The sequence below is a fragment of the Haliotis rufescens genome, unplaced genomic scaffold, assembly GCF_023055435.1.
Source record: "Haliotis rufescens isolate VD_foot unplaced genomic scaffold, xgHalRufe1.0.p SCAF_29, whole genome shotgun sequence".
NCBI lineage: Eukaryota > Metazoa > Mollusca > Gastropoda > Lepetellida > Haliotidae > Haliotis > Haliotis rufescens.
The window spans coordinates 512,235-534,494 of record NW_025963990.1 but is presented as its reverse complement, the minus strand read 5'-3'; the positions used below and the strand labels follow the sequence as shown (position 1 = coordinate 534,494).

At 42.8% G+C, this 22,260-nt stretch overlaps 1 protein-coding gene across 1 annotated transcript in view; it reads right to left on the bottom strand.

The window, feature by feature from the left end:
• The window catches only part of LOC125384198 (calmodulin-binding transcription activator 2-like), a 48,401-nt gene that overhangs the window by 15,398 nt on the left and 10,743 nt on the right, over positions 1–22,260 (bottom strand). Inside the window, exons 4-14 of the mRNA XM_048402712.1 lie at positions 22,041–22,176; positions 21,175–21,246; positions 20,442–20,580; positions 9,175–9,221; positions 6,990–8,150; positions 6,468–6,594; positions 5,901–6,035; positions 5,036–5,130; positions 3,044–3,228; positions 2,152–2,227; positions 618–1,338 (exon numbers count right to left, since the gene is read on the bottom strand). Of these exons, the coding sequence (XP_048258669.1) occupies positions 618–1,338; positions 2,152–2,227; positions 3,044–3,228; positions 5,036–5,130; positions 5,901–6,035; positions 6,468–6,594; positions 6,990–8,150; positions 9,175–9,221; positions 20,442–20,580; positions 21,175–21,246; positions 22,041–22,176 (2,894 nt within the window). The remainder of the gene's footprint in view (positions 1–617; positions 1,339–2,151; positions 2,228–3,043; positions 3,229–5,035; positions 5,131–5,900; positions 6,036–6,467; positions 6,595–6,989; positions 8,151–9,174; positions 9,222–20,441; positions 20,581–21,174; positions 21,247–22,040; positions 22,177–22,260) is intronic.

Below are 22,260 nucleotides of genomic sequence, written 5' to 3'. Positions count from 1 at the left end.
CCAGCGTTATGACGAGAGTCTGTAAATAATCGAGTCTGGACCAGACAATCCAGTGATTGACAACATGAGGAATCAATGAAGGACATGCAGAGAAACAGGCTGATGGGTCTCTTCCATGTACAACATGTTTCATCAGCTCTTGCTGAAATAATAGTAGATATATTTATACTATAACCATGACATGTATCATTGAAAATCACCAATACAAACTTCCAAGACCTTTTTGAGGCCTTGTTTAAGGTATTGTTGAAATGACACACAAATTCGATCATTATCAAGCTTTTAAATCCTGTTACCCCCATAAGATCCGGGTTAGAAATGGTCTTCAGCAACCAATGTTTGTGGACAGAAGCGACCGACAGAATCAGACTTGCTGACTTGGTTGATGCACGTCCTCATATCCCAACTGCATTGATTGAAGTTCATTATGTCAATCACTGGTGTGTCTGGTCCAATGATTACTTACAGACCACCGCCATACGGCTGGTATATTGCTGAGTGAGGCATTAAACAACAAACAGAAAAACAAAAACTGGCAAAATCATGATCCCTGGTTAATTTTCAAGCTGATCAATATCTGCAACATTGCAACACTGTCATACTCCTATTCAACTGACCTGTGTCCATCTGCATGAGGAGACCATCCGTCTCCTTCCCAGACTCCGTCGCTATGGTGTTGAGCAAAGACTCGGTCTGCATGAGAATATCTGGCGATGCCAGATCACGTTGAGCAACTGGTAGCAAGGCAGAGTCCGTCACTGCACTGATTGGATGATCACCAACCAATGACAGATGTGGCTCAGAATTGGCCTCCCGAATTGGCTTCTGAAAAGCGTCATGTTGGGGCGAGGTCTGGTCGTTTGTTGCCCCACTCGGCAATATATCCACCGAATAGCGTTTGCTAAGTTGGCGATGACAGGTGCCAATGACTTGTTCACTGAGTCGCCGGACGAGCTTGGAATCCCCTGGGTAGGGAGGGGGAGGAGGTATGTCGATGTGAAGGTTTTCCTGTTTCTCATCACAAATGTTTTTGTGAGAACTGGGGAATATATGGCAAGGAGTTGGTGACAGTTCACACGCAGTGATAGAGTCCGAGGTTGTGAAAGAAGAAGTTGCGCCAGCAAATGATGCTGTGGATGTGCATGGGGGGAAAGGGGGCGGGGCTTGCAGACGAGCTTGCTCCAACTGCTCGATTTGATTGGCAAGGTTGTGATGTCCCTTGCTTCGGGCAACGGTGAGCGGGAGACGTCCATCCTTGTTACAGATGCTGAGTGGCCCCGTGTTGATATGATACAGCGTCAGTGAAGCATCAATATTTCCTCTTGCACATGCCCACATCTGAAACAGACCAGTGTGAAGGTAAGCAAGAAAGTAAAGTGGTTTAGGTCCCGTTCCACAAAGCGATCTTAGCACTCAGGTGATCGTACCTCCCATACAGGCTTACGACAGTTGCAGAGCTAAGATTGTTGGTGGCAAAGCCATCATGTTAAAGTTTAAAGACTGTAGGATTCCTACACTGATTACAGAAGACAACTGAAACATTCCACCCTCCCGTCATTCATTTCAACAAACTATCAGTGAGTATATCTATATGGTCAGCCATGTATCAATACCCTGATTACAACTTGCAAAGTACCATCAAACTTTAGTAGACAAGCTGAGGCCCAAAGCATTCAACACTGACATCAGGAACAAACTAAGCTATGTGAGATTGTCTTGCCAAACAACTCCCACATCTGGTAGCCTTTCACAATCGTAAGTAATCGTAGGTGCACTTGTATCTTTAGAACAGTGAGTGAGTATGGCTTTAAGCCGCTTTTAGCAATATTTCAGCAATATCACGGCGGGGGACACCAGAAATGGGCTTCTAACATTGTACCCATGTGAGGAATCGAATCAGGGCCTTCGGGTTGACGAGCGAACACTCTAACCACGACCTATAACTAAATCAACATGAACTGGGAAAGTTTGTATTCTCATTCGGGAATGTTTACAGTTGCCGCCAACTTGGTGCCAAATATCGACCTGTGAGCAGGTCTAGATCAATGATCAAGATAATGCTGCAGTAATCAGCTTCTTTGTTCATTGTGAGCAGGTCTAGATCAATTCCTGCCTATGATCAAGATAATGCTGCAGTAATTAGCTTCTCACCAATGGTGTACAGGCATGGTTGTCCACACTGTGAGCATCAACTTCATATTCTAAAACTAAATTAGAGATGTCAGATCTGTCAAAGAAAGAGAAAACAGTATTATCACTCTGCAATCAATCAATCAATCAATCAATCAATCAATCAATCAATCCTTGTGGGGCCCTGGGTAAGAATAGGTCCCAAACACATCATCATCATCATCAGCGGCAGTGGCAGCAGCAGCAGCAACAGCAGCAGAGGCTCCTAAGAGGCTCCCCAACTTTCTTTGGGTGTTCAGGCTCAGTGACCTGGTTGATTGCATGTCGTTATTCACCAAAGACGTTGGGTGTTGCTCCTAATATCAACCACCAGTTTGTCTGGCCCAGACTTCATCAGTCGCAGGCAACAACGACATAGCTGGACATTGTTCACAGCAGCATCAAACATCACAGAACCAAGGACACATAAAACAGTAATGTTCTCACTATATCATGGCAGCCTGGGAATATTCGTGTATTGGCCCAGCTTACCAGAGGCCAGCAGCACAACCAACAACCCACAGCATCGGGTTATGATAGAACACAATCAGTCAGCTCACACGCTGTAACTACCAGACCCTCATTTAAGTCGTCTCTTACAACAAGGAAGGGTACGAGGCACCCATTATTTGCGGAATTATGTTCTGGGGACTTTCAAAGAACCAATTCTAAATACATGTTTGTTATTTTCATTCAACTATTCAATCTCCCTGTTGGAAATTAAGCATGGAAGAAAAGGGGTCCCAGTCATAACTACTGCCAAGTTAAAGCTTTAAGGAGAAGAGCCAGGATTCAAACACTATGGAAGCAAACCTCAAGGAAACCAGGGCTTCCATTAATTTCCAACACTGATTCCTGTACTGGTGCTACCCACCTCCACCTAACAAGTGAGCTGATGAGTTTGGCGTAGCCAAGGGCCGCCGCAAGATGAAGTAAAGTCAGTCCACCATGGCCAGCCTTGGGGTAAGTCTCCAGTTTCTGCCAGGGTCGACCAGCCAGGTGCTCCACATACTGCACAAGACGACACTCGGTGTTCTCATGGTCAACATTCAGGGCATGCTGGAATAGTGCACAACAAACAAAGTCACAACACTCGTCTCACTCCGGGACAGATTCTCGTTTCAAACTTGTATCTACATTTATTCTGATACTGTTAAATAGCTGTGTGAAGAAAGGATTGAACTTGTTCCCATCTTAAAGGGAGCCAAGGCTCGAGACAATTGTCAGTCCCAGCAAACTCGATTAAGTTCAGGGTACACTGTTGTAGGGCTGGGATGATACACAACTGTGTGATCAAATGCATACCATGATACTTTGCTCTCGATCCGATATATACCATGATACCTTGCTCACGATCGAATATATACCATGATACCTTGCTCACGATCCGATACATACAACAATACTTTGCTCTCGATCCGATACATACCACGATACTTTGCTCACGATCCGATACATACCACGATACTTTGCTCACGATCCGATATATACCACAATACCTTGCTCACGATCCGATATATACCACGATACTTTGCTCTCGATCCGATACATACCACGATACTTTTATTTGCTCACGATCCGATATATGCCACAACACCTTGCTCACGATCCGATACATACAACGATACTTTGCTCACGATCCGATATATACCACAATACCTTGCTCATGATCCGATACATACAACGATACTTTGCTCACGATCCGATATATACCACAATACCTTGCTCACGATCCGATACATACCACGATACTTTGCTCACGATCCGATATATACCACAATACCTTGCTCACGATCCGATACATACCATGATACTTTGCTCACGATCCGATATATACCACAATACCTTGCTCACGATCCGAGACATACCATGATACTTTGCTCACGATCCGATATATACCACAATACCTTGCTCACGATCCGATACATACCATGATACTCTGCTCACGATCCAATATATACCACAATACCTTGCTCACGATTCGATACATACCATGATACTTTGCTCACGATCCGATATATACCACAATACCTTGCTTACGATCTGATACATACCATGATACTTTGCTCACGATCCGATACATACCACGATACTTTGCTCACGATCCAATACATACCATGATACTTTGCTCACGATCCAATACATACCACGATACTTTGCTCACGATCTGATACATACCATGATACTTTGCTCACGACCCGATACATACCACGATACTTTGCTCACGATCCAATACATACCATGATACTTTGCTCACGATCTGATACATACCACGATACTTTGCTCGCGATCCAATACATACCACGATACTTTGCTCTCGATCCCATACATACCATGATACTTTGCTCACGATCCAATACATACCATGATTTTTTGCTCACGATCTGATACATACCATGATACTTTGCTCATTATCCGATACATACCATGATACTTGCATGCACTCTCATCTATCATGCTTAAGCCATCTCTTTCAAAGAGTGGAAGGCCAAATACCTGGCACACTGATGATTTACAGTTGGCAGTGTCATAGACAGGGTTTGTCAAGGAAAGCTCACCTGCTTGTCAAGAAAAGCTCACCTGTTTCTCAAGGAAAGCTCACCTGTTTGTCAAGGAAAGCTCACCTGCTTGTCAAGAAAAGCTCACCTGTTTCTCAAAGAAAGCTCACCTGTTTCTCAAGGAAAGCTCACCTGTTTGTCAAGGAAAGCTCACCTGTTTGTCAAGGAAAGCTCACCTGCTTGTCAAGAAAAGCTCACCTGTTTCTCAAGAAAAGCTCACCTGTTTGTCAAGGAAAACTCACTGGCTTGTCAAAGAAAGCTCACCTGTTTGTCAAGGAAAGCTCACCTGTTTGTCAAGGAAAGCTCACCTGCTTGTCAAGGAAAGTTGTGTTCTTGTCAGCTGGCATGAGCCTCTTCTCCAGTTGTTCCAACCTCTCCACCAGCAGCAGTTTCATCTCCGTCGCTGAAACAAGAACATAGCAAACATTTACACACTTCTACACATGTACCGAGATTGTGAGGCAATACGCGATGTTGCAGCAGTATCATAATGGCACACAAACAGCGAGTGGGTTGGGTTTAATGCCACTTTCTAGTAACTGGTATTCAGTTACTTCAAAGATGCCAGGGGGCGCTGGGGTAGCCTAGTGGTTAAAGTGTTGCTTGTCACACCCAGGTTTGATTCCCCACATGAAGCCAATTTCTGGTGTCCCCCGACGGAATATTGCTGGAAGCGGTGTCAAACCCAACTCACTCACTCACTCAAAGCCCAAAGTGAGGCAGGTCACAGACACAAGGCATTAGGGGAACACCATGAGCACAGGCAGAATAATTTGGCTGAATCTAGGACTGGAACCTTGAATCAGCTGAGGGGACACAACTCTGCAAACTGAGTGAGTTAGTTGGAGTTTACACCACAACTGGCACTATTCCAGCAATATAAGGGCGATATCAGCAATGGGTTGGACACATTGTACCAAGCTGGGGAACAGACCTTGGGCTTCTGATTACTGAGCAAACGCTTTAAAGCAGCCCTTTATTGCCACATTGCAAAGTGAACTGTGACACCTTCGACAAATGAACCACCCGTGTTCCAAAATCAGTGTTCAAAACAAAAGGGGGGCCTCTGGTACTTGAATCTTTTGACTTCTAATATGAGGAAAATCAAAAGTCCCCTTGACTGTCAAGCTTAATTTCCAACACTGCAAAATATACCGAGGTACAACTACTCACAATCCATTGAGAACCATTCGTTGTGAGCTGACTGCGTGCTGTGCTTCTCCCGAGCCTTGTACTCGAACACCTCACTGTTGGAGATGACAAACCCATCATTGGCCACCTGCAGCGTTACCAGGCCGGCGTCATGTGCTGCAAGACATCATCATCATATGACATCAACGTTCCACGCAATCAGGGTATATTAACACGCAAACAACCAATTCAATGTCTGTCCACCTGCAGCGTCACCAGGCCGGCGTCATGTGCTGCAAGACATCAGTATCATATGACATCAACGTTCCACGCAATCAGGGTATATTAACATTCAATCAACCAATTCACTGAGTCTGTCCACCTGCAGCGTCACCAGGCCGGCGTCATGTGCTGCAAGACATGTGTGTGTGTGTGTGTGTGTGTGTGTGTGTGTGTGTGTGTGTGTGTGTGTGTGTGTGTGTGTGTGTGTGTGTGTGTGTGTGTGTGTGGTTTAACACCACACTCAGCAATATTCCAGCTGTACGACTGCTGCCTGTAAACAATCAAGTCTGGGCCCACAATCCCCCTTTAGAAGTGTGAGATACTGACCTGGAGTGAAGCACCGGAGAACCCCTGCCTGTACAAGTGTAGCAGGCACCGTCTTACTGTTGAACACAACAGAGTAGGACGTGGACGTGGAGAACCATGGGCCTGTCACCAGGATCTTTGTGCCACCCTTCCAACATACAACAACACTCAATAACATCTCATCAGTCACTGCCAACACTATCACAGGCATGTCAACCCTAATCATGCTGATTATGGATTATTGATGATAAATAATTTAACAACATTTTATATGTTTATAACGAACACGGTTATAAGGAACTAAAATCAGTGGCCCCTTTGAGTTTGTTATAACCGTCGTTTACTGTACACCTCACAGCTACCTCAATGTACTTGCTCTCAAATCATAAACTAGAACACATCCCGATAAGATTACTCAGAAGTGGATTTATCATATCTGTCAGCGAGTGAGTTTGGTTTTTACACCGCTTGGAACAGTATTTCAATATTATCACAGAGAGTCAGCTTGGTTTGGGTGGAAATGTGAAACTCTATGCCTCTCACATCTGTGTAGCACCAGTCAGGGGAGAAGTCTGTGATGACGCCCTGAGAGAAGCTGCTGTCTGTGTCAGTCTGTGAGTGAGTGTTGTCTGCTGTCTGCGTGTCTGACGTAGCAGACGTCGATGTTGAAGATTGATGCGACTCTGCCCGTTGCTGCTGTGATTGTTGAGCTTGTTGGTTGCTGAGGCAGTTAGCACAATTGATGAGCGGGACAGAAGTCGGCATTCCGCCACTTGACGTCCCGAGACTTGCATTTGTGTCGGGCAAATCAGGACAGTCATAAAGTTCGGGCAAGTCGAGAAGATAATCAAGATTGAGATCAGTACTGGGAAATGAGGAAAAGCTGCCATCAAGAGTATCACAATTATCAGTCCCCGAATTATCTTTCACTAGTGTTCCCACAGTGTGCGAGCAGTCCCCGCGAATGAGCGAGTCTAATGTATTGTGGAGATTTCGCTGAGTATCTGAGATTGTAGCTGACATTTGATCGAGAAAAAGATCCTTCGAATCCTGCTGGGTGCCTGCCAGCTCCAACAAAGCATCACTTGCAATATTCATCGGAACGGGAGACTTTCTGTTCGAGTCAAGCGCATGGAGATTGTGAATATGTTGTGACAATTTATCATCCTGCTTGACACCAGCAAGCACTTGGGGAATGGTTTGGAGTATCTGAGGCTGAGGGAAACGGCCCTGCGTGTCCAGGGTTGCCGCGGTGATGGTGTGAATGGGCGTGGTGAGAGAGTTGTTGATGATGGAGATGGGTGATGTGTTATGTCCGCTGACAAAGATCAGACCGTTACTGCCGTGGAGACTTGCTAGGTTTAGAATGAGAGGAGCAGGAGCTGCAGCTGTGTGGTTCAAGTCTTGAGTGGAGTTGGACGAGGGGGCCGTAGTGGGCGTGATCACCACCTGGCTGGTGTGAAGCTCGGGAGTGGGTGGGGCTACCGACTGGGTGGCGCTGCGTTGGGTGTGGCGCTGCAACATGGACACTAGGCGATTGTGTGCCAGGCTGGCTGTGTTAGGAGGTGATGAGTCCTTGGTGCATTTGGAATGAGGAAAGTTTTTGTCACAGGAAGGAGTGCATTTGTGGGGTTTGGCTTTGCCTGATTTGTCCTGCCGAAGGTTAATCAACTGTTGAACAAAGTCTTCAATTGTTTCTTCAACCTGCAAGAAAAGGAACAATATTGTAACCGTGCAACAAAACCTTTTCTAGGAATATCAACCCTTAGTGATACCCTGAGTCAATTAACACAACGTCAACACAACAATAGTGATAAGACGTCAGTTTGTTACTGGCAAACTGAATATCTGACTAGTTCTTGTTTCATCCCCTTAATGCCGACTGCCAGGCAGGGTAACAACAAGTACCATCTCAAGTACACTCAGATACAGCATACTGACTCTGAGCCCACCAGTCCTTGTTTCATTTCTGTAATACCGAGTGCTAGGCAAGGAAACAACAAGTACCATCTCAAGTACACTCAGATACAGCATACTGACTCTGAGCCTACCAGTCCTTGTTTCATTCCTTTGATACCGAGTGCCAGGCAGGGTAACACTCTGGTAACACTTTTGGTAAAACGTGGCCAGAACCTTCTCCTCTCTTTGCAGGTGCTCCATCCACTACACCACAGAGGAAGTACACAGTGAGTGGTAAAGTCGTAGACTGGAGCTTAGGGAGAATCACTCAGTTGGGTTTAACACCTCGTTCAACAGTATTTCAGTTATATTACGGCATGTCACCTTAATGTGGGAGGAAAACCCAAAGTGATGCAGGTCTTAGTGAATATGGTATTACGCCGCGTTTAGCAATATTCCAGCACTATCACAACGATGGGCTTCACACATTGTACACATGTCGGGAATCAAACCTGGGTCTTCGGTGTGACGAGCGAATGCTTTAACCACTAGACTCCCCTCCCCGGCCGCCCCGATGCAGGTCTTAGATGTTCACCACTTTAGTGAAAGCTATAAACGTGTGGACAAACCTAGAAACATAATCAGAGTGAATCCAGGATTCAAACCAATGATCATAGGTTCCTGGCAACCCTAAGGGACGCAACTCTGCACGGTATATTTAGTGCCTTGGACTACTGGACCACCCATGCCTGTGATGTTAATCAGTATTTCTGGGAATCAGTCAAGTCCTGACAGTAATTACTCTCGTCATCAAGATGAATGCTCTCACCATGTGTTCTTGCTCAGGACCAAGATCCACTCTCCTGCCACACGCCACTACAAGAGACACAGTTACAGCTTCATTTCAAGGAGTATGACTGTTGTTACTACAATATCAACATCTATACAAGGAATACAGCACCTAGCTCATTTGCATTTCTCATGTCGAACCTGTTTTCGTCTATGTCGTTCAAATTCACGTTAGTGTACTTGGATGACATTTTGGTGTATAGCAAGACGTTCGACGAACATTTGGTACACCTGAAGGCAGTGTTTGACAAGCTAAGGGAGGCTAACTTGAAATTGAAGCCCTCTAAATGCAAATTTGCTGTCAAACAAGTGGGATTCCTTGGACATGTCATTACCAAAGAAGGTATAAAGACTGATCCAGGTAAAATAGAGGCTGTTAAGTCTTTTCCCAGACCTAAGAATGTAGGTGACTTGAGAAGCTACTTAGGGTTGTGTGGGTACTACAGAAAGTTTGTCAAGGACTATGCCCACATTGTAGCTCCATTGAATAAATTACTTGGTAAGGACGTCCCATTTGTTTGGTCAGAGGATGCTGACAAGGCATTTCAGACCTTGAAACAGGCACTTGTATCATCTCCTATTCTGGTTTTTCCAGACTTCAACAAACCCTTCATACTGTACACAGACAGTAGCTCTTTTGCCATAGGATTTGTCCTAGGCCAGAAAGACTCTGAAGGTAGAGAAAGAGTGGTAGCCTATGGTGGCAAGAGCCTGAACAAAACACAAAGACAATACCACATCACATTGAAGGAATGTTTGGCATTGGTCACAGGTGTCAAGCACTTCCACCTCTATCTGGCTCCGAATAAGTTTCAGGTTATTACGGATCATGCCGCTCTGAGATACCTGAAGAGCATCAAAGACCCTACAGGCAAACTGGCAAGGTGGTCATTGATGCTTACTCAGTATGACTATGAGGTGATATACCGTCCAGGTGCTAAGCATGGCAATGCAGATGCCTTGAGCCGGCGAGAATATGAACCCTCACCTGCTAATGATTATGATGATATAGAGGATGAGGATTGGATATTGTCACTGTCTGATGATGACAAACACTCACATGCATATGTCAATGGAGTGTCTCAGGTGTCTGTGATAACCCATGTCCAGGAGAAAACTGGTCTGACAGTAGACAAATTGCGCAGCCTACAGTTGGCTGATGAGAAGTTCAAACGCATCATTGATTATCTGGAATCAGATGTGTTGCCAGATGATGATGAGAAGGCACGACGCGTCTTGTTGGAGGCTGATGATTTTATGATGGAGGATGGTATACTCTATCATCTCTATGCTCCAAGGGGGAAAGGCCCTAAGGAACTTCGTTATGTGAAACAACTGGCCGTACCTCAACAATTGTATGACACCATCCTACATGCCTATCATGATGACCTGTTAGCAGCTCACATGGGTGTGGAAAGATGTTATGCCTTTATCAGACAGAGATATTTCTGGTATGGGATGTATGAAAGAGTACGTGCCTGGGTTGCTTCTTGTGTGGATTGTCAGTCAGCAAAGAGACAAATCCACGCAAAACCGGCACCCTTGAAGCCTCTACCGGTGGTAGATGTTTTTCAGAGGTGGCATGTTGACCTTGTAGGTCCATTGAAGGAATCCCCTGACGGATTCAAATACATCATGCTTTGCATTGATGCAGCTTCAAAATGGCCAGAATGCTTTCCACTGAAAAGCAAGGAGTCTTTTGAAGTGGCGAGAGTATTGTATGATCAAATCATAAGCAGATATTCTTGCCCACGGAGTATACTCACTGACAGAGGCATGGAGTTTACCTCCAAACTGCTGAATGAAATATGCAGGTTATTGGACATAGGTAGACTGAAGACCAGCCCCTTTCATCCGGAGACAAACAGTCATGCTGAGCGCATGAACAGTGTTATTGGTCAATCACTCAGGATCTATGGTGACAAGGCACAGGAAAACTGGCCGAAGCTGTTACCAAGTATCCTAGCGGGTTACAGGATGAGTCCTGCAGTCAGTTCGACGGGTTTCTCCCCATACTTCATGGTGTTTGGCAGGGAACCTAGGTTACCAATTGACAATGTACTAGAGCCTCGCACGCAAGGTCTTTCAGTAAAAACACGTACTGACTTAAGGCAGTTGCTTGGTGATATCGAGATTACCAGAGAGATTGCACGTGAGAATGTACAGATTGCTCAGGAAGCATACAAACAACAGTTTGACAAGAAGTCAGCTGAACCTCCATACCGTGTGGGAGACAGGGTATGGCTTTACTGTTCTAAAGTGCCAATAGGGTTTAGTAGGAAACTCTACAAGTCGTGGCAAGGACCATTTTATGTGGTATGGAAATATCCATCTCACACATTTCAGTTACGCAGATGTGGTGATGACAAACTGATCAGATCACCCATTCATGCAAACAGACTGAAACCGTATATCAGTCCAGACTCTCGCCCTTTGGCAATACCGTTAGACTTATCTGACGATGAGGAACTAGATCCTGACATGATACCTGACAATGAGGTTGTTGTGTCAGAACAGGAGGCATGTCCTTCATCAGCTGATGAGTTGACATCAGACGAAGGGGATACTGATGCACATGAAACGGCAGGCGCGGCAAACGAAGACGCCACTGCTGAGATGGAGACTCGTCCTGAAATGGAGGACAGGCAGATCGAAGCCTTAGAGAAATGTATGTCGGACCGCCGAGGTAAATGGTATAAGGTCCGATATGCCGGAATCTCAAAAAGAGAATGGGTTCTAAGAGAATTTCTCCCATCAGAGGTTGTGGAGGACTTCCATATCAGGAGGACAATGAAAGGTAAGGCGAAGCGGAAACACAAAAGTAGACAATAGGTTTGAAGATGATGGAAGTAGCAGACATGTGTTCAGTCACGTATTATGGAGTGTTAGGTTGTTAACACACAGTAATGGACAGTAGTTTATACAATAAGTAATTTATAGTCCCACTGTATTGGGAGATGCGTCAAATAAAATAAAAGTTGTAGAGGTAACATGCCTACACAGATATGAGATGATGAACAACGTCGTAGAGGTAACATGCCTACGCAGATACGAAATGATAGTAAGTCGTAGAGGTCACATGCCTATGCTATCACGCCGTGGAGGAGACATGCCCACGTAGTAATAATGTCGACAGGGACGTAGAGGAGACATGCCTACGTTATTTGAATATAAACACATAGATGAGGAAATGCCTATGCTGTTTCAAAGCTTGAAAGATCAAGTCTAGAGATGCCTGACAAGTCTCTAAGTGGTGAGGTAGATATGTTTCTACCTCAAGTTGCTGAGTATATTGAGGACAGTCGAAAGACTAATGATGAATTCACTCGGGACGAAGGACAGAGGGTCAATTTGTCTCGTAGCCTGGGTGAAGACCTATAAATCGGTCGTGGTGTGTAGATGATTGGCCAATCATACCGGTAATATGTTCAGAAAGTTTTGCCTAGTCAGAAGGCTATTGTGTACCTCCTGTTGAGGAGAAGAGATGTGTTGTGAATGATTCAGACAAATGATACAGTATTGCGCAAAAACGGTTGACAAGGATTCAACCATGTGAGTTAGAAAGAAAATACGACTGCTAATTAACGGGACTTAATTGACGCTAGAATTTAAGGTAGTTACTTGACAAGGCCTTTAGCTCTATCAATATTCAACTGACCCACAAGTACAACATATTGTTGACACATGAATTGAGACTGTATGAGCATAGCGCTGTGTTCTGCGGTTTCCTTAATGTTGGTAGACATTATTTATGGGAAGTTAATGTGTTGTATGGTACATTGATGACGATCAATTGGGATTGTTGGATATTTGTTTTACAAATAGGAACGCTATGGTTTCATAGGGATAGAATAAAAACAACGACTGAGATCAGATCTAGAAATCTAAGAGTTTACTTGGATATTTGTGTTCTACAGGACCCTTCGGCTTCGCACTTAAGGTGATGATGACACTACTGGTGATGTGGAACTCGGTACCATTGGCGTCATGCGTTCCAGATACCTATCGTCTTCACTGGGGTACTACCTTCAGTCACATGGGGAGACTCTTAACGTATGAGCAGACGTGGTATCATACGTTTGCTATTGAATTGCCCAAGATCTCTAACTATCCGACTCTGCCTCGAGATATTTGTAAGAATGCTAGTCTTCTAAGAAATCGCTCATCCTGTGATGAGAACATGAGGGCTGTATTGAATTTTACTTATCGCATACATGACGACACTTTAAACGACTTGGTTGAAGGGGTCACTTTGATCAAAAACATTATTCCTCAAGGTCCAATTCCTGGTTCTCAGACTCGCTCCAAGAGAGCATTGCTACCTTTTATTGGTGAATTCTCACATAATTTATTCGGAACCGCCCGTGACAGCGACGTGAACATAATACGACAACATATCAATATCTTATCACATAGAATGAGAGCGGAAGAAGCAGCTTTTAACATGTCACAAGATTACATGGGTTCTTACATGTCTAAGGCCAACGATAGAATGGACGGTTTGAAGCAAGGTATAATTGCAAATCATAATGAACTGACTGAACTGATAAATGTAGAGGATGGTAAGATACGATGGTTTCAGGCCATGTATGCACATTGGATACAACTTATTGCAAAGGAATTACATTTTGCTACTATGGTTGAAAGGAAGATTAATCGGTTGAGCACAGGGTTATATAAGTTGTTAGAAAATGTACTATCACCCGAACTGATACCTTTCCGACATTTAAGGCGTGCTCTATCAAAAATAAGGAGAGCATTGAAGGATAAATATCCAAATTTCCATCTGGCTCATAAGGATTTGCCATACTATTACACAGCTACCAAGGTACATTATGTAAGACATGACAGTACTGTTTATGTCACTATGATGTTACCAGTAACATCCAAAGATAGAGAAACACAACTTTATCAAGTTAAGTTATTCCCAGTTCCCCTAAATCACACTTCTGGTGATGCCACAGTGGTTGGTGAGACCATACCATATATTGCCATTTCCACAGTTGACGAGACGTTTTTGGAATTCACAAGTGATCAATATGAACTTTGCACTCAAAATCAAATGCTAATAAAATGCCACAATCTACCAGCTCAAAGATCATTTCAAAATCCTTCATGCAATTTGGCTTTGTTCCTTAATGATATTGACTTGGTTCATGAAGTTTGTGAAATTGGACTTGTTCCAAATGGTGCAGGTCATTTCATGTTTGAACTGAATTCTGGCGACCTGTTGTTATCTGGAATTTCCAAAATTGTCTACTCTTGTGCAGATAAGACCAAGATGATGAAAGGCTGTAGTTTGTGTGTTATACCATTGTTGTGCAACTGTAGAGTGGATGGAGACGGAATGACAATACCACCTAGACTGACAGGATGTCATGAAGCAACCACAAAAACTAATTTCAAATATCCTCTGAATGTAGGGCTACTGAGACACTATTTTTCGGCAGAGGATCTCAGAGCAGAAGTGGAAAATTTCCTAACTGATGAACCTGCTAGCTATGATATTCCAGAATTTCAAGTGGCTAACCATACCTTTTCAAAAATAATGGGTGATGATAAAAAGATAAGAATTAGTCTTCGTAGAGCTGTGAAACTCGCAAAACAAAATAAAATAATTTACACTGATCCAACCGATCCTATTTTTATGAATAACTGGACTCCAGTAGGAGGGACTCAATGGCTATCAGGAACATCATATATGCTTTATGGATGCTTTTTTGGACTCATACTTTTAACTGTCTACATGGGAATTCTGTCAAGAAGGCTAAGTGTACTAATTTTGGCCTGTCATCTTGAGAAAGCTTCAGCTTCAGTTCTGAACCGAAACTCAGATAGGCGTTTTAGATGGCTTCCACCAACTCCATCCCCCACAAAGGCTTCAACCGATAATAACCTGGCAAATATCAAAGCCATGTTTGATATTAATATTCTATTCTATGCAGGAGTTTTGGTTATCTTTGCCATAGCAGTGTATATTATCATGAAAAGAATGAGAAATTCTAAGACTTATTTGGAATTAGAACTGGCTTCCAGAACTAAATGTACTCACGTTACCCTGGCCACGATTCCAGTTAGTCCATTATATATTAGAAGCTTAGGAACAAACATGATTCCACAATCGATCTCCATTACGAGACGATTGGTGAAATTTGACATGATTTTGTCATGGGGCTCTAACAAACCGAGTTTGGTAAATACCATCACTAATGAACGTATAGAGCTACCCAGGAAGGTATCTCTACCATGGGTTAAGGCAGGTAGACTGACCAGAATGATGGATGAGGAATACATAGCAAGTGTTTCTCTGATACATGGGAACGTACAATATCCCATAGTTGTTAACGAATCGGGTAGACCTTCTGCTCCTCTACCTTGCACCACCGCTACTCAAACAGCTGCTGTTAGGGATGTAAAATTAATTTATCCGTCAGTTCCGCAGAGACCAGAGAGCATTGAAATGTCACAGTTTTAGAAATCTAAGTGATCTCAGACATACTAGTGTCCTCTTGTATAAATGTTGATGTTATATTGTATTCAAAGATGTTGATTATACCAGATGTCGATTATATTATAGATGTTGTATACATGAATATATGGTATACAAATGTGTGTACTTATGAATTGATGATAAAATGTATTGAATTTATGAGAGAAAATATATCTGTTATATGCTACAGGTATATTGAATAAGGTGCATTGCATTGCATCGCAGGTTGTTTTTGATTGTTTAAAAATGTATACTGTATTGGTAGATGCAGATGTTATATACATAAATATTTGTGAGAAATTTTACTGATAGAAATATGTATGTTGTGGCATGTTTGATGTCTTCAATACTTGTTGATGGACCGTAACCATCATAAAAGGGAACATTTGGTTATACCCTACATAAATACATGTTCAGAAAGGTAATATTAAGTTGATGTTGTGTGGAAAAAAAAATTTTGTAATATGTTGTATACAGTTTTAAATTGAGGTGTTGATTATGAAGCATGATATAGATACCGTAGCTATTTGCTTTGAAATAGTTAAAGTGATACCTAACCAAAAATGAATGTTCTCAACGTATATAATGTACCGTAGTCTACATACTGGCAAGTTATGCAAAAACCTAATCAGTCTGATTGCAAATGTAAATAGAACTGCTTGGCCGCAATCAGACTATACGCTTTAAACGTGCCATGATAGTTCACGGGGGTTTGGTGTGGCTAGCTCGTACCCCGAAGTTTAGTGCAATTTGTGATATCGTTTGTGATTCCAATTACCTCTATAGAGCATATCGCATACATTACGCATATTTCACTTATCGCTTATCACGCACTTGCTTGGCTAGTCACCGGTCGTTGACCACAGGGGTACACCTCCAATAGTTAGACGTCCGTGTAAGACATTGTTGTGTCCTGCTATATATATATCTCAGTATTGTGAGTAATTATATTGTGTTTAGTTATCATCAATTACCTATAGACTCAAAATGAATAGAAATAGGATTACTGGTGCTTTTAAAAATTCCACCAATCATGGTGAAACTGTCACCATTACGCAGAGACAGGTGAGGACATGGGCAGAATGGTCCTTGTTCTTTGCACAACTGTTGACTTTATACTGTGAAGTTGACATGCCTAGAGTTATTTACTTAGAGGTACCAGAACTGATATCTCCCTATATTCATAAGGAGATTTTGGCAATCTTCGCTTATGATTTGAAGGAGCCTATTTTCGACAACCGGTTGCCCATTGCCACCACTATGAAAAATAGACGGTACCGAAAATTTCAAATTCGACCCATAACCATGGTCATATATGGGATGTATTTCGGCTTCTTTGACATAGTTAAGTTAGGATTAGTCGGCATGTTGACACCGTCTAATGTAGGAGATTCTCTTATGATTTGTTATGCTTCACCCTATCGAAAAAATTTGATGCCCTTCTTCTATGCTTACTTGCGAGGAGCTGGGTATACTACTGATCAAGTAAATAAGTTTTGTGTATTTGGGGATGAAGGTAATTTAAACATTCAGCTTAGGTTGCGGTGGACACCACTTGCCCACAATGATCATTTCCCTTTCCACAATACCTGGAAAAGGTGTGGATATTGCCTGGAGGACTTGCTGGATGTGGACCCTTATGCAAGTAAGGGCTACGAAGTACAGCATTGTGCGTGGTGCAAACGCATGTACCATGCAACATGTGCCATGCATGTGTTGATTATTTCCAAAAAGGTCAAGTTTGTGTTAAGGGATAGTATTGCTGGCACATTAGGCAGGATGACAGAACAGGACAATGGACATTTGTTTGTTGATAGCAATAATGCACTTCGGTGTGAAGTATGTCAGGTTAGGATGGATGCTAATATACGAGGGGATATATCAGATACTCTGGCACTACCCTATTTTGAGGCCCAAAGAAGGTCCGGGACTACCACCAGCTATGCTTGTGAGGTGGTCCGAAGTTTATTTCCAGATGGCATGGCATTTGGAATGATAGGGAATGAGTTCCAATTCCTCATTCCAGAACTCCAGATGGACGATCCTCTCGAACATCAGGACTTTTATGCAACCATCTCAGAATATCAGTTAGAATTGCCTGACGCTTCAGAAAGTCAAACTTTCCACTATCGGACTTGTAGGGATGAGCAGCCTCATTCTACAAGATGGTGGAGAGCCGCTTTCCTTGTAAATTTTTCTCATTTGATGGTACATCACTGGCCTTATTCAGACCAGTTTATTCGAGGTGGATTTTTCCCAATAAGAGCAAGTCCACCTCCTGTTGTGGTCCCTAATATACCGGTAGTTGATAGTGACAGTGACAGCGAAAGTGACGCTTCATCAGACTCAGGTCTACACTTTAGAGTTAACCCTGACGACTTGGACTGGTTAATCTAGGGAGTAATAAGGATACATGATTAGGACATTGATGATAAGTTGTTAGTTGGTGTTGTGATTTGTTGTGCCTGAAGAAAAAAAAAGCTCATATGTCTATTTATATATACCTGAAGCTTAAGCATTGAGAATCTGACTATCTGCATCTACCGAAGAAAAAAATATTTTTTTGTAAACCTGAAACCTTTACAAAGAATGATAATTTGATTATATCTTAATAAGCTTCAGATGTTATTCTCAGATAGGTACAACCCAAGACAGATCCTATCTGAGACATTTCTTTGTAAAATTTTATTGTGTTGATTTATCTGGTCCTCAGATACATACATACACATGTTGTTACTTACTGATATTGTACCATTGTATTTACATCTTATATTTTATTATCATTGGTCAATCGCATGGGACATGCTCTACAACGGGAAGGGCATGTGTAACCAGGGTATTTTGGAAAAAGGGTTTTTAATATTTACTTAAAATGTAGTTTACTAAATTGAGCTTTTGGATAGAATTTGGATGCATATGAGAGAAGTGACCGTACAGGGTGAGGGCATAACCCCCAGGACATATGATTATTGATTTTGCTTCTCTTGAGTGATAGAGATGGCTTTTCATCAATCTGAGGAAATTGGTAGTATACGGTCTTGTAGTATAAGGAAATGAATCTGATGGGACAGAAGTTGGTAAGTCCGGATGTGATCAAATATTTCTGTAAGCTACTACTGACTTGAATGTCTAAATAACAAGCTTCATTTGAATCACAATCTTTTCGGTGCCTTCCAATCTGGCAGAGTATTGGGTTTACATCTAGGGTTGTTTAGAGTTGAGGGTATGTTCGGTTGACCAATGATTTGACCATTAACTTAGGAAATTAGTTGAGTGTTTGGTTAAGAAGAACTTGATGGAAAGACTGATTGAAATGGGAATTGGGGGTACATAGAGAAGTGAGCGTTAGGACTCATTTCACATGACGTCAAATACTATTTCGGTGTGAGGAGAAATTATTATCATGGAGAGTATTTAGGGGGTTGTCCGAGAGTAGTGCGGGGAGTCGGGAGCAGACAGCTAAACAGAAAGGTTCACCGTGGTTTTGGGATCCCGAGTCAGAGAAGACGTAGAGTTAACGTTCATCAGAAAAACCATCAGGCTCTTCAACCATCACCTAGGTATGTGTTGTATTTATATCAGGCAACAACAAGAACTAATCTGAGGACCATGTGTACATGTTTATGATTAATTATATCATAAATAAAAAGAGGCTGGAGCAAACCATTTGACTTGTGATTTTCAAGAGAGCTACATCATCCCTAGAACCAAGGAGCAGTGGATAAGTAGAAGTGACCATAGGTAGAAGGGTAAAGTACCCGGAACCTAAGGTTACAGTATGACTGTTGTTACTACAATATCAACATCTATACAAGGAATACAACAATGTCTTAAGCTTTTAATTCTTTCTGTCAGTTTCTGACATCAACAATTGAACTCATGTAAGCTTTCAACATCAGACAATGTCTGACATTGTGTCACCAGTGGGTTGCATATTAACTGCCCAAATTATCTCCCTTAGTATCTCCCAGTTTCACAAAGATGGGAATGGTTCCTGGGATACAGGTATTTTGTCTTCTAATTCTTTTAGTATTATGACGTAGCATTCATAGAATATGTATCAGAATTTGTAACTATGTTTATTGGCATATACGCTAGGCGTGGTGCCTCAGTTTGGATCTTACCCTATAGAAAACAAGTTGTTTTTCAGTGTCTTGCAATGAACACACAAATAAACAATACACTCTTTCACTGCTTCAAAACATAGTCCAGGGTAATTAACTAATCTTTGTTTCTACTAGTCTGTACAAATGATCAGCTTTACAATTGCCATAGTGAGTGAGTGAGTGAGTTTGGTTTTACGCCGCTTTTAGCAATATTCCAGCAATATCACGGCGGGGGACACCAGAAATGGGCTTCACACATTGTACCCATGTCAGGATTCGAACCCGGGTTTTTCGGTGTGACGAGTGAACGCTTTAACCAATAGGCTACCCGACCGCCCCACAATTGCCATGGTAACCACGGCAGTCATTGATAGGAAATGAGTCCTTCCTGAAGTTTATCAGTCTTTGACTAAGAGATAACATTTCAATTAGAATTGGTCTTCAGCAACCCAGATTAACAGGTGCTCCGACTCGCTGACTTGCTTGATTCATGTCACCATATCCCAAATGCTTAGATTGATGCTCATGATGTCAAACACTGGATTGTCTGGTCCAGATTCGATTATTTTCAGTTTGACATCATACAGCTGGAACATTGATGAGTGTGGCGTTAAACAAGAAAGCTAATTCTGAAGCCCTCTGTCAACTCACACATCGGCCTGAGCTGATCAACAAGTTCCTCCTTGGTCCATTCTTTCTTCTCCATGTCGTAAGATAAAACAGGAATGCTCAGTTTGGTGTTGTCAGGGTAGGGGACATTCAGGTAGTGGACAAGAACGATGTCAGGATTCTGAAACAGGTCAGGCCATACAGGTACACAGGTACAATATATCGCAAATTGTCCATTTCAACATTATTTAAACTAATACAGGTGTGTGGGTTGCGAAACATAATGTAATGTGAGTGTCTTTCCAATAGTCAACTTTCCCTTATGTCTTTGAGCTACAATCGAGCATGCCCTTTCTTCCAAGATTTCAAAGAGCGTCATACGACTCTTGGTCAGAAGTTGTTTGATCAAGGTTACAACATTCAAGGACTCCGTAAAGCTTTCAAAATGTTTTAAAAATGTGACACATCAGTGACAAAAATGGTGTCTGATGCAATTACCTATTTTGACTTACACCATATCTTCCTGTGTTTTTTCAGGTAAACACTTGACTTGTCTTTGCATGTATTGGTGACGGGTGCCACCTATGGAACAAAATACACTCACCTTTTTGCGAAACATGGTATCATCACTATTTGATAGTGATTCATATACACATGCTCGTGACATTGTCGGAATCGTACAATCGACTCTACTTTTGGTGAATTTCAGGTGAACATGGAAAGGGACCTGTCACTATTATTTACTGAACAGTAAGAAACTACACATCACACCCACCTGGAGCAACCAATAACAGCGTCTATGGAAAGTAGGGAGGATCGCCGAGTGCACGTATGAGCCATAGATACACTGAAAACAAACACAATCAGGACTCAATCAATTGAATATCAACAAATTATTCAGGTGTCCACCAACATTTAATTGTTCGCTTGTTGATTAATGCATGACGGCAGTCTGTAAATAATCGAGTCTGGACCAGATAATCCAGTGATTGACATCATGAGCATCGATCTACGCAATGGGAATACAAAGACATGCATCAACCAAGCCAGCGAACCTGACCACCTGTTGCCGTTAGTTGCCTCTTCAGACAAGCATAGTTGCCTGTTATGACAAGCATGGGTTGCTGAAGACCTATTCTACCCCAGATCTTCATGGGTCCCAATTACCTGTCAAAAGGGTTGGTGGGTATCAGATACATAGGGTCAGGAACCCATATTGTTCATGAATGGGAGGTCACATGTTTTTTAGAGGGGAGATCAATGGCCAAATGATCCTGTCTGGGTCAGACAATCCGGTGATGATGTTGCGAGTACCGAACCACGCCAGCTGGGCACAATGACACGTCTGAGCCTGACCCCCTGATCAATTCTGGTCAACGCTTACAACCAGCAGAGTGGTGGGATCAATTCAATCCTGGCATCCCAGTAATGTTAAAACAATGGGGAAATTAGGAAATTTGTACAAGCACACAGGAATTTGTACTAGCCCAGAGGCATTTGTAGTAGCCCCGGGTTAGTGGGAAAGTGGGCTAGTATTAATTTCCAACCCTGATGTATCGGACACCTGTCATACAGATAGACTATTGCAGAGTGGGGCGTGAAGCCAGAGTGACAGCACAACGCCCTAGTAGTTCCCCTCACCTCCACCCCCTGCACTTTGAGCTTCATGTGATCCTCCCTGATGGTTTTGCCATCGCGCCGCTTCTTCCAGCAGTAGCCGTCCTTGCGGTACCTCACCTTGTTCCGACTGTACAGCAGCATGGAGCCACTCGGAGGCCTGAAACCATGAACCAATGCTGAACAACCATCCACGTTCCATTTCCCCTTCCCACACTTCACTTGACTCATGCTAGCAGTCCAG